The sequence below is a fragment of the Megalops cyprinoides genome, chromosome 17 (assembly GCF_013368585.1).
Source record: "Megalops cyprinoides isolate fMegCyp1 chromosome 17, fMegCyp1.pri, whole genome shotgun sequence".
Classification (NCBI taxonomy): domain Eukaryota; kingdom Metazoa; phylum Chordata; class Actinopteri; order Elopiformes; family Megalopidae; genus Megalops; species Megalops cyprinoides.
The window spans coordinates 16,580,651-16,599,142 of NC_050599.1; the positions used below are offsets into that span (position 1 = coordinate 16,580,651).

Genomic DNA, 18,492 nt, shown 5'->3' on the forward strand with positions numbered 1-18,492 from the left:
AGTCAGCACTGTGATATTCTGGCTTACTGAAGTCAACGTTGTGATTTTCTTGTTTACTGCAGTCAGTGCTGTGATATTCAATCCATTACATTATTGTCAATTAGCAGACACTTTTATCCAGAGCACCTTATATAGGTTACATTTTTACATGTTATCCGTTTATACAGCTGGATATTTACTGAGGCAACTCTAGGTTAACTACCTTGCTCAAGGGTAGAGCGGAAGTGCCTCAGCAGGGAATCAAACCAGCAACCTTGCAAGCCCTGCTCCTTACCACTATGCTACTCTGCTACGCCTATATTCTGGAGAAGACTCATGCTGCATTAAGTGCATGCCACCCCTGGAGTAAGACCGCTGGATAGACATCTCTTTTGGTCCCCGGTCATTGGCTGAAATCCCTCCCCTCCTTGCTCTCTATAGACACGCTGGCTTCCTGGGGGACCGCCCACTTGCAGTCCTCAGGCAGACTTGGCTAATTGGAAGAGAAGAAAGCGTCAACAACTCCTCAGCAATGGCCTCTCTTCTGTGCGGGTGCCACCACACATTCACCCTCCCTAAGCCACAGCTGCTGCTGCGGGCCTACGCTCCCCAAAGCTGTACGGTCCACGTGGTGTGGCCTTCTGAGTGACGCCCTCACAGGTAGCGAGGTGATACTACAAGGGAAAGGCGCTTGCCTTTTTTTTTTTTTTTTTCACCAGGCTATTGGCAGTCTTTCCAGCAGCGCTGACTAATCTGCAGCGCTGAGCGCATAACATAAAAGCGGACAGTGCCTCGAGAGAGTAAAAACGGCTCTGACAATGAATTAAGAGCGCTGCTTGTAATGTACCGACCGGACAAAAGTGCCGCCGCGCTTGTTTCCTGACTGCAGGGATGCGTAGCCTTGGTGAGCTGCTCGCTGCTCACTTCGCCGATCGCGAGCGCCGTATTTCTCCCGCTTCCTCTCCCCCTCGAAGCCGGGAGATACAGATCCCTCACTCAAGGCCTAATTAAATTCTTTCAATCACGCTGGAGGCCGGCGTATGGCGTGCCGCGGGGCCGGGTAGCTGGAGAAGAGTTACAGGGAAAACTCCCGAAAGCCCATACCGAGTTTCTCCGCCAAAGTTGTGCCTGAGGTTGGCCAGAGGGGGCGGCGTCTCGGGAAACGCTGCGGATTCACCCAACCAGATGGCGCAGGTTGCGGGGGGACAGTTGCTAGCTGCTCCATGCGGGGTTACCATGATAGTCAATCCTGTTCTCCAGCTCCAACAAGTCAACTGTTGCAGTCCCATTACAAACAATGTCCTAGGGCTTAAACCTCAAAAGCTGAATGTAGAACCAATGAGGCCAAACACACACCCACTATAACACAGAATTCTGATTATGCTGCACTATATTTTTATATTTTATATTATATGCTGAAACAACACCAGGATACACAATGGGGACGAGGTGTGCACATATGTACAGGACTGTGTGGGGAAAAAGACAACTAAAAACACTGATTTCATTGAGCCACTGAAAAGCATTTCCCCAGACGCGTTGTCACACAACAGGTGGAAAACTAACACACAGAATCAATGTGCATGACTGCCACATTACAGTGGCAAAGAGGAGCGAGAGAGGCTAAACTCTGTGTGAAAACACGGCGCGAAAGAGGGGAAAGTAAAGTTCAGTGACATCTAAATGCAATTTCCTGCTGCTCATTTTGTCAGGGGGAAAAGGGGACTTCTACAGGACACATATCAAATAGGATATCTTTCCCTGGAGCGGGACAGTAATGTTTGATTATGAGCACCAATTATACACCCTGGCACCAGGCCCTGCTAGACCATTTCTCAGTGTCTAAGAGGCGAGGAAACCGGGGAAAAGCAGCAGGACTGCAGGAACTGGAAGACTTCGACAGCAAACGGTCTGTACGCCCATAAAAAATTCTGAACCTTTCAAAAGCTTTTGTCTGTCCAGTTCGTCTATTTCACAAAACAGGTGCACAAGTACACTCACTTGAGCACACCTCTCACAATACCGGTGCACTGAATGAGAATGCACTGTTACCATGGATGCCCACAGGAGAGAACCAGGTCACCAAGCTCAGCAGAGAGATCACGACCCCACCTGACCCGTGTTCAGTTGCACAGCACTTCATTTGTAAACATTATTCATCATGGCAATTGTCTACTTAGGCTATATCTCATATGACTTCCGAAGCTACGTATCATATCACTGCTCCGGCTAAATATTGTATTTCATTTCCAGTCATCAAGGAACAACAGGGGCACACACAGCGCATGCAGAGATGTTATCGGCACTGTTGCTATGGTGTCACCAAGGTTGTGCTCATATGAGTGTCCAATAGCTGCTCGTTGGCGTGAAAAGATATTGCTATGCACTTATCAATTCGTAACGACAGCATCTAAACGCTTTGTGAAGCTGCCAGTCAAGTGAGACCACAAACCGGTCTATATGTGCTCGCTTGGTCGTTCAATGAGGCGCAGAGGGATCAAGCGGAACGAGAGGTGAAACTTAAGCCCCCGTTTACGCTGACCTGCTTTTGCTCTGAGACATCCTATCCTGGCTGAGCCAGAGGCACTTCTATAGTAAATTAACCTGGGCCAACAATATGCTGGCCTGCCCCAGATATATTAGTAGGCTTGTCTGACCCCAGGTCAGTTAAATGGAGGTATGCTTGTTTTTCCTGTGAGACCATGCCGTTAAATGCTCAAACCTAACTAGTTAGGACAGTTTCGTTCAGAGGTAATCAATAATTCACACTAGAAAGTAAACAAATATTTAACTCCTGTGCTGTACGCCAAATTCACATTTGAGCAACATCACTGGCCTGTGTTTTTCTGTTGTATAGTCCTCTCCCCAAAACAGGAGTAGCTCAAGCACGTGCGTTGGGGTTTCTTCCTCCACCATGAATTAGTGAACAAACACACACAACCGTGGTGGAAAGCCATGCATCAGCCAGCCTCTTTCCCAGCTGTGCAAAATGCCATATGAATGTCTCCCTTTGGAGTGCTGCTGTGTTCTACTTGCTCTACAAACGGCCTGCTTCACGCGCACCCCGTGGAGTGTCGCGTGGTGCCTGTGTCAGTGATCGGGACAGCGGGACGGGGCCTTGCCCGTTCCCCTCCTCTCCGCGCCCGCTGTCCCGGGGGCTCGCGGATTCGCATGCGCACTGTGTACACAGCAGTCGCAGGCTTTGATGCCTCCCGAGATGAAAGAGGGATGCCTGCAATCTCTCTTTCCACGCAAAGCGTGTTTTACGTGCTACTAGGCTTCAAAGAATTTGTCATTTTATTTCCCTTTAAAAAACACAACCGCGGCATAATAAAATCTTGACACGTTTTTCTGCCACTGTGTTCATCCAGTCAGAAACGTCCTTAATAATAATCTTAAACAAAACGAAACAAAAAAAAAACCCACATATGTTGATTTGTAAAAGTGATCTCACAGCGCATGTAGCGCCCCCTGCGTGGTCATAAAAAAACCCGTGGTCCAAATGTTACCTGGGTAATCCTTGGCAAAACAACATCACGCAGCTAAGTAAAAGACCAGATACAGATTGTATGTAATTTTCAGAAAAACAAACCAATTACCATTTTCTTCCCTTTCAAATTGCATGTCAAGCTCGGAACAGTCAATGGCCAAACGTGGCACTGCGGTAAACTGCTTTATCAGAACGCCTGCGCTGAAGGGCAGAGGGAGGGTGAGGCATTACTCCAGCTAAGACGGGTTTGAAAACCCCCGTTGTCACCGACTGCCGAAGATTATTTTCGTGGCAGAGGCATTTAATTACTTTTTATTCAGAACGCACGAGAAAACCAGCCTTGTTATTTTCTGATAAAAATGGGTAATGAGCTAGTGTGAGACAACGTCGTGACAGTACAGAAGACTTAGTGCTGCCATTAGCATTACTAATACTGTTACATTACTGTTGGTATTAACATTATTAATATTATAACATCATTGTTTCTATCCACATTAATATTTTTACACTACAGTTTCTATCCACGTTACTAATATTATACATACATTATGTTTACACGGGGAATAATCCAAAATATATAATTTGCATGCGCGCGCAAACATACATGTGCATATGAGTTCATACCCTTTAGATACTACAACAAGATGAAGACATGCAGAAGAATTTCAAGGGCGCAAGAAGTACTGGAATGCAAATGGGCAATTTCAATACTGTCAACAGCTCTGGGAGGAACAAGATGTTTCAGAAATAATGGAATGGAAAAAAAAAAAACAGACTTATTCACACCTCATAATCATGTAAAAAATAAAAACCCTGCAAATGTAATGCTGCATAAAGTTTTCATTGTCCAAAAAGTAAACATAATCTTCTGGAACTTTACAGAAGCTTCCAACAACATCAGCTACCAACAACAGGAGCGACATATTACCAGCGTTCATTGTTATGGTTGAGTCAGGGAGCTGTCTGAGGTTTCAAGATAATTTCAAGGGTCATTCACTGACCGCTGGAGGTTGGTTGATGGTGTACACACTGGAGCAAGGACTCATGTTGTTGCATTAAAGCTCTGACATATCGCATCTCCAGATCTTGCTTATTTCTTTCTTTTTAGAAATGTTAAATATTTACATGTGACACACTCACAAACAGCTGCATATCGACATTGCAATGTGGTGGCTGGATAATGCTGCTGCTATTTCACCAGTCAGCTCAGGAAGCAGCTCAGCCCTGGTGGCTGGTGATTAACTATGATAAAATAATCCTGTATATCTGTGTGTTTTGTTTTCTGTCTTCCTATCTGTCTATAAATCTGTGTGTCTGTCATTCCATCGGCATGCCTGTCTATCTGTCTATCTAACTGTCTGCCTGTCAGCTTTTCTGCCTGTCTATCCCTGTCTGTCTGACTGCCCGGTGGCATGTCTCTCCGGTCACTGCCGCGCCTCCTGGCTCCCGACCGATTGCCCTGCTCTAACGGCTTCCCGTTTAATTGAATTTAGGCAGGTTAAGTCTACTTAAACTGATGTCAGGCTCCGGCAGCAGGGAAAATTTGATTTGGGAATCCTTTATCTTGCTTACGGTCCTAATAAAAGGACGCGGGAGGGGGTGCGGAGCAGAGATAAGCCGAGGGAAATGGGTTCATAAGAAATATCTCAGTGTGCCAGGGAACCCACAACTTCACTGCCTGGGTTCAATGACTGAGGGAGTGCTGGAGAAAAAAGAGTGTGTGGGGGTAAACTAGTGAAAGTGGTGAGATCAGGGGAAGTGTTATCTTAAACTGCTCTGCAGAGGCCACTCATGTATGAAGTCATACAATAGGCATTTAACAAGAATTCACAGAGAGGCCTTCCTGCATCAAAAAACCCCTCCACTAAAACGCACTGAGGTTTGACGTTTGTTTACGAGAGGAAATTTCCTCTGTAAAAGTTACACTGCAAATGTGTAAAATGTGTGACAGAGAGAGAAGAAAGAGAGAGAGGGAGACAGCTGTGACTGCTGACGAGCGACAGGAGATAGCAGATTCTCCGGCTCCAAATATAACGCACCGTGACACACTTTTCCACACAGCTCACGGGCCCGGGACTTCCTGGAGTTTGATAAATGAGTTCCGGATCATTCCGCGGCAACAATGTCAACCTGCTATCCATCGGTAGCGTCTGTCTCGATCCTCAAAATTAACTTCAGAGCAGGTGAGCAGGTGTAGCCCGGCACATCTGCGCTTGGCAGCTGCGGAACCGACATCTGCTAAATGAGACAGGGAACTTTCCCAAAGCCGTTTGATCTCCTGAAGTCCTTGGTCAGTATTCAAGCTAAAATAAGATGGCTTGCCACACCGCCAATTCATTACCCAAGCAACAAAAAGGACCATTTGATGAGCCAAAGATTTCAAAGAAAGTGACCTATGAGTTCAGACAAAAGACTACGAATGTTTGTCCTTAAAAACATGTCCTTAATGTTCCCAGTTTCTCTCACTTTTGTGAGCTTTTTCTAAGCAAACAAGTCACAGCGATACAGAAATACTGAATTTCAGTTCCATTTGAAAACAGAGGTACGCTGTGAAGGCTTTAATGTGAGAAGTCCTGGGAAACAGCGTGAACATTTTCTCACTTCCTCTTTGAAGAACTATTCTAATAAATCTGAGCAGCTTTCTTCAGAGAATTTGGTCCTTTCATGTTTCCAAAGCTAATTACATCGATTGTTGAATCCCAAATGTTTTGATTGGATTGATTATTCCACGAGTGCAATTTTTCATTCTGCACCACAAAAGAAAATTGAATTTTTTTTCCAGGAATAAATAAATCAAACCCAGGGAGAAAGAAATGGAGACAAACTATTACACAAAGCAAAGATGAATCGAAGCTGATCCGGTGGCCTGGGATTCGCCATCAGTACACAGGTCCTTTATGGCTTCTGCTGCAACAGTTCTGGGAAAGGAGCAATTCTACAGTTTCTATAACCTTGGGGGCTTTTCCTATTTATGCTGATGAACAAGAGCCCCATCTGAAGCTGACGGGCGTCTGCTGTACATCTAGTGGCAATCAGCCTAAAAGGACTGATCCGCAAACCCGCCAACAGATGCTGCACCTCATACTGAGAACACAGGGGGCTTCAGCGGATCCCTGCAGTTGCCTGAAAGGGCCGATCCAAGAGTGGCCGGTGGTCGCTACGCTTCACACTGCGAGTGATGCATACTTTGGTGAATCCCGCTGACTGACACGCCCGGGGAGGAGGGAGGGGCAACAAGGGGAAAGGCCCTGCCCCACCTCCTGTTAGCCCCGCCCACTGTCCTGCTAGGAACATTAAATTACATTACATTATTGGCATTTAGCAGATGCTCTTACCCTGAGTGACTTACAAAGGTTACAATTTTTGACATGTTATCCATTTATATAGGTGGATATTTACTGAGGCAATTCAGGGTTAACTACATTGCCCAAGTGCACAACAGCAGTGCCCCAGTGGGGAATCAAACCGGTAACCTTTCGGTTAAGAGTCCTGCTCCTTACCACTATGCTACACATCGAGAAACAGCAGCATGCCTGCTCCATCGGGGTCAAGGTTACACTAGCAAAGAATAAATCACAAGAGCAAACTTGCACATTAAAATGCTGTGACCCATTCCTGGGTTACTCAGCAGGAAGACTTCCTGAGCAGACACAGAGAAATATGTAAGTATCACCCTCTTTCTGCATTAAACCTTATATTCCATAGATGGATTAGTGGATCTAGAGCTAATCACACACTTGGCCAATCACCTTGACAGTGACATTTTTCATGTGCAAAATACCATCTCTGCCCTCCATACTTCAGTCCCCGATTATACCCAAAGATAGCTCACTGATTAATACTACTTTTAAAAATGAGCAGCCTCAGAGTAGCTCCTCTCCCAAAACATTAAAATTCATTTCAAGACCGAGACAGTTGAGGGGGAAAATGTCCTAGAAATACTTTGTTAGGACAAACTAGAAAAAAAACTTCTTATCGCGGCTACATCTGTGTAACTTTTATTGTCAGTCGCCTTCACCTAAAATCCTCTCAGAGGACTAAGGCAGAGAAGAGCCTCTGGCTTAATGAAATTGGGTTAGTGCAAATATTTAACTCATCTAATAAAAGTGGGGGAGTCTAGGTGTCGAACAAAAGTGGGTCAGACTGAAGACACTGAAGGCAGATGAAATATTGCTTTATTCCTTTTCTTTTGGAACAAATTAGACTCGTCACTTTTCTGACATGTCTTGTGATTACTGTCAAATGTGCATCGCAAGACCTGAAGCTTTGAGTGGGTTTACCTGAGCACCATTAGGGCAACATTCACCTGTTTATACAAAGACCTAAAGGTGTCATCTTATGAGGGTGGCCTACCTTTCTGGTGTGTTATGTAAAAAAAAAAAAGCATCAGTTGTCGCAGGATTTTCAGATGCTATTTTCTGCACTGTCAGTCAAATGCCAAACTAGGGTGCAAGACAGTATAACCTTCACGGAATAAACACAACCTACTTACAACTGTTTAGCAACATGATAAACCTGTTTAAAGTCATCTTGCTGTCTGCAGAAGTTTGATTTATTTACAGTCTTACAATGTGCAAGCAAACACACCCAGGTGCACACAGGCATGCGCACACAGGCACGCACACACACATGCACACACACACGTACACACACACAGAAACACAGACACACAATCACACACACCAAGAATAGGACAAGTCCTATGGTACATCACTCTTGTTTCCACCTGCGGGAGAGAAGTATTCACATTACCACCCCCCCCCCCCCGCCCCCCAACCCCCGATGGGACCCTGCTCTGTACCAATGAGAGGCCCCTCTGCCACCATCAGCACAATGTTTACTGAGCTTAGCAGGTGACAGTGCATCTGCCTACTCGAGGGAGGGGACGGCCCGCTGAGGCTACCTGCCGTGTGAGGTACAGTCAATCTATAATCCACACTGCTCTCACAATTACCACGCATCAGGGAATAATACACACAGTTAACATGGGGCTTTATCTGGGCTACGCAGGCAAACTGTCAGCACATACAGAGGGGCTGCAGAATCCACTGTTTAAAACTGCACTCACCCGGAGAATAAATATAAGGCATAGCCCGTCCCGAACTGAACTCTGTACTTGACCTGGGTGGCCTCAAGTGAGAGAGCAAGGGAGTGAGAGAGAAAGAGAGAGGGAGGGAGAGAGAGACGCTTTCTTAACAAAAGCTAAAGCAGAAAAAAGTAGAGAGACTAAAGACCTGTAAGTCCCCCTCTACTGAATTTCCATGATAGGAAGGACACCTTCATGTCACCATGATCTGAGCCCCAGCTAATCTCAGGGTCTTTAAGTCCTCTCTTTAACCTTCCCACAATGCACCTCCTCCGTATTCACGAAAAACACACTTAAGCAAGTCTCACTTTCTTCCATTACTGAAATAACAATATGAGTTTGGCAGCCCCAGAGAAAAACAAAACAAAACAAAAAAAACATTGCCCAACACATAAAACCTTGTGTTAATCAAAGCAAATTGCAGGCTGACTGAGAGAGGCCTCGGCAGAGGCTCCCCCCTGCCTCGTTAGAGGCTGAATAGAGGCTCCCCTTTGCCACGTTACCCCTGAACGCCTGCACGGCGCGCCCGACGCCCGGCGCCGCGCTCCTCCTCCGAGCTGACTGACGGTAATTAGACTGTTTAACAGCCAAACAAAGCGGATTTAGCGGTCCTGTGAGGGCCGTGCCTGTGCCAGGGAGGTGACGCCTGGGCAAATAAATAAAGCGCCAGCCCTGAGCTCCGCTCCGGCAGGTGGATTGGGCGGACTGGGCGCGTTTCGGGGGGGGGCTGTGTTTGTCGGACGCCGGGGGGAAGGCGGTGTGACCGGGTGAAGACTGCGTAAAGCAGGGAAGGGGTGTTCAGTGCCCGCGGCTACGGCTCTCTGGGAGCATGGATGCTTCAACAGCCATGAGATGATGTGTACAAAAGCGCTTTATTCACTGTGAGGGGGGGGGGGGGGGGGGGCAGGAAGGGGGGAAATTAATTGGTTACACGCACACGCACAGCAATCTCCATGACAACCTGGATTTTAATTAATATCTGACAGCTCAACTACAATGAGGGAGAAATATAAGGGTGTAATGTGTTTGGATGGTATCTTATGATTTGTGCGCGTGGATTCTGGCTCTCTGTCAGCTGTGTGTTCACTCTGGAGCCCCCAACCCCTTATTTTCATTCCACAGCAATCACAATTTTCACTAGGATTTTACAAGTGCCAAGCTGCAGTGACTACATTTACACGCACATTCATATTCTGACGTTAATCCGATTATTCACATATTCCAACTATGACATTAGTCACGTAAATGCCTTATTCCCTTAAGCATAACCCGAATAATTCCCCATTCCAGTTATAAAATATGTAGGATATTCCTCTATTAAACTGCATATTGAGTCACGTAAACACCTTATTGGGAATACTCCTCCGATAAGCTTATGTCTGTGCATGTTCAGTGTTTTGCAATAAATCTTAGGTCATAATTCATATGCTGGCTGTCATAGCTATCAAAGAAAGGCTTAACGGGGACTCAAGCATTTGCAATAATCTATTTTGCTGAGAAAACAACACAAATTAATACACAAGTGAGCATTATTACATTATTTCAGCCCTTCTCACAAATAATGTAATTTCCAGGGATATTCATGGATGTTCTTTCCAGGCCTTAATAGGGGGTACTGATTATCATGTATGCAGGGGTGGTGGTTGCGTTTCATGGTGCATGTAAATAGCTTATTCAACAGATATTTATAACCCATTATCTGGAATACTGGATGCATGTTAATGTAGTTACCGACACATAAAACTTCCATTAAACATTCGGTGTGAACATTGCTCATGAATGTTTGTTGCGGTCAAACATATCCACGGAAATGCTATATTTCTGTCGTTATATGAATACGAACGGAAATCTGCAGAGCTGGAGTCTTAAATTACTCCTGAAGCTTCCTTTACGTTGCACAGGCAGAGTGCGGAGAAGTCTGCTACAAGCTCACTGAGGTGCATTAAACTATGAGCTCCAGCTCATTCAACTGTTCAGCAGCACTCCAAGACGTATATTTGGAACACTAGGATACATTTATAAATTCAAAAATGCATAAGAAAGTCAGCAGATTTTCCACCCCTGAATGAGTCTGAAGGGAGAGATCTGTGGATTTAATCCAGATCAGATCCGCGTACATCAGGTGATACCTGGGGGAGAGCTGACAGAGTGGAAGGGGAGCATGAGGCTCTGGAGTGACAATAAGGCTGTGTAACAACTGAACATGCATCACCGTAAATGTGACTACCAGTCCACCATACCACTGACTGACAAATCCCTGACTGTGCTGTGTGCTGTCACCTCTCTCTGTCCCTCCATCCCTCCCTCCCTCCATTCCTCCATCTCTCTTCTTTCTCTGTCCCTGTCTTTCCACCCCAACCCCTTCATCTGTCTGTTGCTCTCTGACGGGAGTTATCCAGTGTTGTCATTTGTAAAGCCTTTTCAAATTTTAAATTTTTCATCTCTCCCTGTCTCCCTCGTTCTCCCTCTCTCTCTCTCTCTGTCATTCTCCCTCCGTCCCTCTCTCACTCTCTTTCCCTCTCTCTCTGCAGGGTGAGAGCAGGGTTTAGCTGCCAGTGGCGTTTCTGAGCGTCTGTGGGAAAACAGTCCCGGAGCCAATAAGATTGGGTGACAGGTGCGTCCCCGGGGAGCAGCGGGTGGCCCTCACAGCGGGCCGGCCCCCCGTTTCACGCTGCGTTCTCTGGGGAGCGAGTGGGTGGCGAGAGGCTGTCACCGGGAGAGAGCAAGGCGCAAGCGTGCCGGGGCTGCTCGAGAAAAACAAAAAACATCACTCCGAATTTGTCAACAGCTCAAACCCTTGACCTTGTCAAAAATGCACAGTAAAAATCCGGTTTTTCCCCGCTGTAGGCTGGATTGAGTAATGGGCTATACGGCGCTCGTAAAGGACGGAGGCACGGCGCGCGCGCGGCCTACACAGGACTGACCACCCATCTGGCCGGGACAGAATCTCAGTTACTGCAGTTTATAATCTGAATCCAGTGCGTTTGATTGATGTATGTTCCAAAGCCTACAGCACTGAGCCACACAGTGGAGAATTTCTCAGTCTTGTTTGGGTAAGAATCAGCGGCAGCAGCGCCTTTATGTAATCACCACATGACCGCCGTTGGAGGCAGTGGAGCGTGAAGAGTCTGTGGCTGTGCCGGATGGTGACATTACCGTAGGGGCAGCAGTGAATATGAAGTCAACTGCAGCTGTTTGGATTGTGAACATAAGGTGAGCGGTGGAGATCAGAGAAAGGCCAGTGTTCAGTGGGGGCGGACTGAGCCGGTGCAGGTGTTGAGTGTGTGAATGTTACTGAGTCAGTGCGGGTGTTTGGTGTGTGAACATTACTGAGTCAGTGCAGGTGTTTGGTGTGTGCTGTTCAGAAGGTGAGTGTCGTTCAGGAGCACGGCAGTGGTTCTGACCTCTTCAGGTTCAGGAGCGCCCAGGGGATCCCTGTCGGGGTCTTGAAGGCCGGCAGCAGCTTCTCTCCCAGCTCCACCGCCTTCCTCCTGAACACCTGCGGAGAAGGAGACCGTCTTCAGCAAGCTCACTTCCTGCTCAGTAAGAACCCATTAGAAGCTTTTCATGTATCCCAAACGCCACCCCGCTACCCACACCCTCACTGGGGGAGGTGGGGGTGGGGGGATTGCAGAAAGCCCCCGTCCTCCCCCCCTCTCACACACTCAGCGGGGTGACCGCGCTCTCTGGAGGGGCGGGGCACAATGTGTCCTGGAGGGCGCTGATAAGAGGGGGAACGATAAGGGGCAGTGAGGCGGCCCGAGCTTCTCCGCTCGCTGCAGAGCACTTCAGCCCTGGCCTGATTTCAGAGCCACCTCATGCCATGACGCTCCTAAAGGGACAGCAGCAGTCTGCTGGCAGAGCACCGCAGAAAAAGGCGCTTGTGTACCTCATGTCAGGAGTACAGGACACTGTGTGAGTGAAGCGCTGTCCTGGCCCAGAGTAATGAGAATGTAGCATGACACATCCTTCTGAGAGAAAAGAAAACCCTGAGGAACGCCACTCAGAAGAGAGACAAAACACCTTTTCAGCGGCGTTATTGAAATGAGCTCTGTACTCTGTACTTTTTTACACACGGCCCTCGGCCACAGATCGTGGCTTCTAATTACAGACTAGCAGCGAGGAGAGAGACGGGACCGTGGGGGTTTCAGGGCAGTGATCACATCGCCCTCCTCATCACTCACGCGCACAGCGCCCACTTGTCATTCCCGCTTAAACACAGGAGGAACTACAGCAAAGGGCAAGACTGAGCTGTCTGTCACAGGACAGTCTCAACGACTGCAGGAGATTGTCCTTGGGAGTTACCGTGTGTTGCACTGGATGTCCAACTCACTCTCCTGGATACTGCTGTTACATTACATTACGTTATTGACATTCAGCAGACGTTCTTATCCAGAGCACCTTGCACAGGGTTACAATTTTAACCCTTGGGTTAAGTACCTTGCCCAAGGGTACAACAGCAGTGGCCCGGCGAGGAATCGAACCGGCAACCTTTTGGTTACGAGTCCTGCTCCTTTACCGCTATACTACACTGCCGCCTCACTACGGCCACTGCTGTGACAGTAACGGGAACCCCAAAATAAAGGGAACCCCACAAATCCTTCAGCCGGCAAGCGCAGCGATCTCTACAAAACATTTCAGGTCCCACTTTATAAATGACTGGAGAAACAGATAGAGACAGCACAGCTCAGAGTAGCGTGTCCATACAGCATGTACAGTGATGTGCTGCTCAGGCGTGCTGCTGGAAGGGGCCCAGCAGGATGAAGCTGCCTCTCGGATCAGCACGCCCTCACTGTAATTCAGCCCGTGCTTTGATGCATCTTATTCTGCCCTGCTTGCTAAAGTAGGCCAAGGGTCTGTTAATCAATTCCGGGAGCCAGGCGAGGCTCTCTCGCGTGTCCTTGGCGCCTCGGAGCAAGGTCGCCCCTTTTTACCCGTCCCTCAAAAAAAAAAAAAAAAAAAAAAAACTGGGTGAGGAATTCCCCCAGCTCCCCTCTGCTCTCTCCCCGCCTGCGTTGCCGGAGCGACGTAGCCTACTTCCTGCACCGCGCTTCCTCATCAGATTACACGCCGCTCTTTTACGACGAGACGCGGAGGAACGCCGAGGCTGTAATCTCAGACCCGCTCACCGAGACGTTCGCCGGATCCATTGCAAATCATTAACGCCCCCTTCTTCCCGCGCATAGAAGGAAGCCGGCGTGCTAAGCATTGCCATCCAATTCATTTGATTAATGCCTTTAATAAAGCCGGGGGCTGGCGCAGAATAAATAAACCAGACCTCATCTGCAATCACTCAGCCGACCGTCGGCGAGGTTTACTGAGCAATTAAATAATCCCACTCCAAACAAACACGTTGGACGATTGAGTGATACCATCGCCAAACATTGTGGGACACTCGTCACCGTGAGCTTAAATACGCCTGAGTAATGGTTAAATCATACGACAAATGATGCAGCCTGGCGATAAAACCTTTGTAGCTTACACGTGTGCGTACACATGAATATGAAAACAGACATGGCACCCTCTGATGAGATCCGGCGGCTTCTGCTGTCACGGCGTATGAATATTAAAAGGACTTATTGTTAGAAGCGCGCACGTACGCTTTCGGCATTGGATACAGACAGCGCTGTCTGTCTGCTTACCGCGAGTCCCGTCACTCTTCAGCACAGGCCTGATTGCGTTCCACTCAGAGTGCTCTCACAAACCGCAATAAACACTCCTTTTGAAAGCTGACAGGAGTGCGTTCACATGAGTGACTGCCGTGTGCGAGAACCTGTCTATTTGCGTACGGCGTGAATCGGCGGGGACTCGTTTTTGGAGAGGAGAAGGAGGCGGGAGGCTATAAATAACCCGCGCGGTCCGAATCGTGCTCGGAACGGCACAACAGGTGCTCAAATCGCCGCCCAGTGACAGAGTGTTTAAAGTTACAGGGGGAGGAGAGAGGAGAGAGGGGTGTCTGCGCGTGTGTCCTGGAGGTGCGGAGCGGCTGTCAGAGCGGAGGGGGGTTGAGCTAACAGCCCCTGCGCTTTGGGGGCCTGCGCACGGTACGCGGTGGGCGGGGGCGGGGCCTGGACACGCCGCTAAAGAAGATGAATTACCGAGCGGGCGGGGGCCCAAATTACTCCGCGCGGGTCCACGGGGACGGCACTGGCAGGGCCGCCGTGGCCCCGTCCCGCTCCGCTCCGGGGTGAGGGGATGAGGCAGGAGGGGCGGGGGATGGAGGAGGCAGATGTGCACCTCCAATCCCTGGTCCCAGTGCTGCTGAGGGATTCCATCACTGCTGACATGCTGCCAAGTGCTTATTACACTCTGCTGTCCAGCCTGGACCCGCAGCTGCCGCAGAGGCTACAGTTAAAGCTACAGATGAGGACACTGTTGAGGCTGGTGATGCAGCCTGGCACTGCAGCAAGAGAGCGGGACTTGTAACCTGAAGGTTGCATGTTCACATCCAAGCTGGAACGATGCCATTGCCCTCAGAAGCAAGGTATTTGAATGCAGATACTTGATTTTCAACAGATGTAGAATGTAGACTATGTAACTCACTCTGGTTAAGGGCATATAAATGATGGAGAAACAAAAATTCCAAACAACAACGCATCACTGCACCAGTAATCATAAGCTGCCCTTGTCTGGAAGAGGGTGTCTGCTAAAAAACGCTGACAACAGAGGATGCATGATAAGTGTACTACAAGCAGCATGGTGTGTGGTGACTGAAATATAATAAAGAACACTGAAAACTCAGAACCTCTTAAGAGAGGGATGCAGGATTGGTGGTAGGTGCCGACAGCACGCTTCTTATCACCCAGCATGGTGCTGTGAGAAGCTTCCATTAAACTGCCTTTTTGGGAGGGACCTAATTGTTTTCGCTCGCTTTCCTTTGCGCGGACTGACACTTCCTCAGAGAGTTTCTCTTCCCTGTGAAATAATTCCTTTCCAGAGATGAACTGCTCGGATTTTTACACCGCGTCGACAGCAGAGTGGCGCGTGTGCGGATATGCTCACATCGTCCGCTGCGGCGCCTCACAGGGAACGCAATCAGCTCACAGCATCCTGAGCCAAATACTGTTGTGAAATATTAATTGCAGGGGGGGAAAAAAAACACACCTCAGTCAGATCAGATCTGGCTAAGGCTGTAAAACATTGCGCCGGACAGCAGAGGTCAAACTGCATCACTAAATGAAATCCCGAACGCAGCCGGCGAGGCACACTGTCCCATTTTATTTACGGCTCTATGAATCACGGCGCGAAACGCGGCTAATGAGCGGCCCACCTTTCCTGCACCGGGAGGAAGGCGGAGAGTCGCCTGACCGCAGTGAGGCGCACTGCCTTCTGGGTAGAAATGTCAAATCGCAATTGACAAGTCGGTCTGGTCCCCCTTTCCTAACGAATAAACAGAGCCGTGCAACAGAAGTGAATTAACTCCTGTCTATTAGTGAAAAGGTGTCCTCACTAAAACACCTTATCTGCCTTATCTGCCTCTGCCAAGTCCCTGAACTGCTGCTGAAGTGGATCTCCCCACTTAGTCAAACCCAGGGCCTGCTGACGGCTCACAACAGACTCAATCAGTGCCTGGTTTTCCTGGGAATGGTGAAAAGTGCAGGGTAGTCACCTGCAGCCCTGTCAATCACTCCAGCATCCTGTTCTACCACTGAACCTCCACACCCCACGGGGGCAGCATCCATATTCCTGGCAGCTCCTTAAATGAAGGACGTGGAGCCATTTGATCAGTTAGATCCATCCATCAGATAAGACACGAGGACACGCAGGAAGACGTGCTGTCAGGGGGGATTTTAGGCCCTACAGCCCCATCCATATTCTGAGACACAGAGGCAGAAGGCAGCCTTGGGGAAGCTGGAGGCAAAATGCTATACAGCTTCAGGACGTCCATGGACAGACGACCAGGGAAACTTATGACAGAGCACGCTCAGAGTGAAGCAGTGGGTCTTAGCTGACAAAACGCTGCGACCGATGCGCTTTTTTTTTTTTTTTTTTTTTACTCAGGCTAAAACACGGACACCTGAGACCCGGCGCCGCGCGGCGCACTGCCTCCCTAACAGCCCTATCAATAACTGCTGTCTAATTGTGACTAAGAGCCGCTCCGCCGATCCCAAGGAGCCCTGAAGAGAGGACCGGCCAACAGCGCCTGTCGCCTGGTGATTAACGGCTCCAAACTTTTTTAAGTGTTTCAAAAGTCATTTACATGAGGGGTGGGGTGGGGGGCGGGGGAGGATTATCTGAACGCTTTTAATTTCTTTGAGAAGAGAGCATTAAGTTTCCTTCCCGGAGTATGTGCCGGTTACGCCGTAAGCAGTCCGGTGTACTTCCAAGAACCTCAGTGATGTGCGAAATCTAGTAGGGAAAGGGTGGGGGTGCAAACAAAGAAAACAGCTTGCAAAAAAAAAAAAAAGGGCAGTGAAACGTTCCAACAGGATGCGACTCCAGGCGAGCTAACTCCTGCAGAGGGCTACAATTTCCACTCCAGAGTACTGGCAATATTAAAGCATAGCCTTTGAGAGGGAAAAAAGAAGATCCAATCAAGGCCCAGTTTCACACAGAAGCGCATGAATGTTAACTAATAAATCTTGATCTAAGTACAGGTTCCCCACGCGGGGAGGGGCCCGCCTGATTGCGGGACGCGGCATGGCACGTCTACATGACAGCCTATCACTTTGCGGCGCGTCCCGCTCATCAGTTACGCCGCAGTCGCCGAATAAGAACCGTGGGAGGAGAGGGCGAAAGCGAGCGAGCTCATTATCTTCTGCCGACTTGTTAGTTTGTATCGATTGGGGGGAAAAAAAAAAACGCGCCTGGCAAAGAAGCAACGGAGACTCGTCCAGATAATTGTGTTTCACTCGTCAGTGCATTTTCTTTAATTAATTCATTCTACCCTAATGGCGGGGTTACTCCGAAAGGCACGCGCCGTAGCATGACGGGGGCCGTGCAGAAATAATTGATTTTCTCAAAAGCCGGGCGGACGTCTTTATTATGTCACGGATACACTGTGACACACCGCATTGTGCTCCGTCTAATGAAAGATGAATGGACAGGTGGAGAGACTGGAGACCTGGGCTCCTGTTGCTCTGCTTGTGCTGGGACAGGATGGGAGGCGCTACAGGGGGGATCAGTCACGCATTAAGACAGCAGCGGGACGGGACAATGCAAGCAAAAGCGCGCGCTGAAAGACAGAAAGCGAGGGGGGGGGGACAGAAAGAAAGAGAGAGAGAAAGGAAAGGAGAGAAACGGAGATAAAGGAGAAAAAGAGACTGACATTTCAAGCTTTTTACTCAACCACCATGTCTTAACATGTCGTTAAAACTGTTCATTTCATCAACTGTTCATTTTCATTCATTTATCCCAAGAAAAGATGCAACCACATTAGCAATCATCAGAGCTCTCCCTCTATGTGACACCTGAAACAGCAGCCATCCCTGCTTAGCCAGTATGACACACAATGACTCAAGTACTCCCTCCAATTTCCTAGCCCATCAGTGCCCACTCACCCCGACTATGAACCTCCAGAGAACCTGGAGACCACAGAGCAGGGCCTCACTCTTGCCCCAGTTCACCATGGCGGGTGACAGACTCTCATGCCAGAGGCTGTCCTCCAAGGACTTTAGGTCGTCACCAGCACGGCTGTATCATTATCTGCGTAAGATGACACAGTGATGTCTTCATCCTCATGCATCAACACCAGTTACACCACCCATTTTAAGCCAATAGGTGCCCATGCATACAGTGACTTGACCCATGGCAGAAAAATTCCCCAAAACAGAACAGCTTTAAAGTAGTGAACAATGCCATAATCTAGCTGCCCAGGCCTGAACAGATTTAATATACAGTATCTCTTAACAAAACAAGTAACATTTTGTCAAGATAAACTTTTCAAAAATATCTTGTAATCTGAACTGAGTAATGTCACTGTTCGCCAGTTCTTCAG

At 48.4% G+C, this 18,492-nt stretch overlaps 1 protein-coding gene across 2 annotated transcripts in view; it reads right to left on the bottom strand.

Annotated features, from left to right (window-relative positions):
* The window catches only part of man1a1 (mannosidase, alpha, class 1A, member 1), a 117,222-nt gene that overhangs the window by 16,969 nt on the left and 81,761 nt on the right, over positions 1-18,492 (bottom strand). For both annotated transcript variants that reach the window (XM_036549548.1, XM_036549547.1), the window contains one exon: positions 11,960-12,054. In XM_036549548.1, coding sequence (XP_036405441.1) covers positions 11,960-12,054 — 95 coding nt within the window. The remainder of the gene's footprint in view (positions 1-11,959; positions 12,055-18,492) is intronic.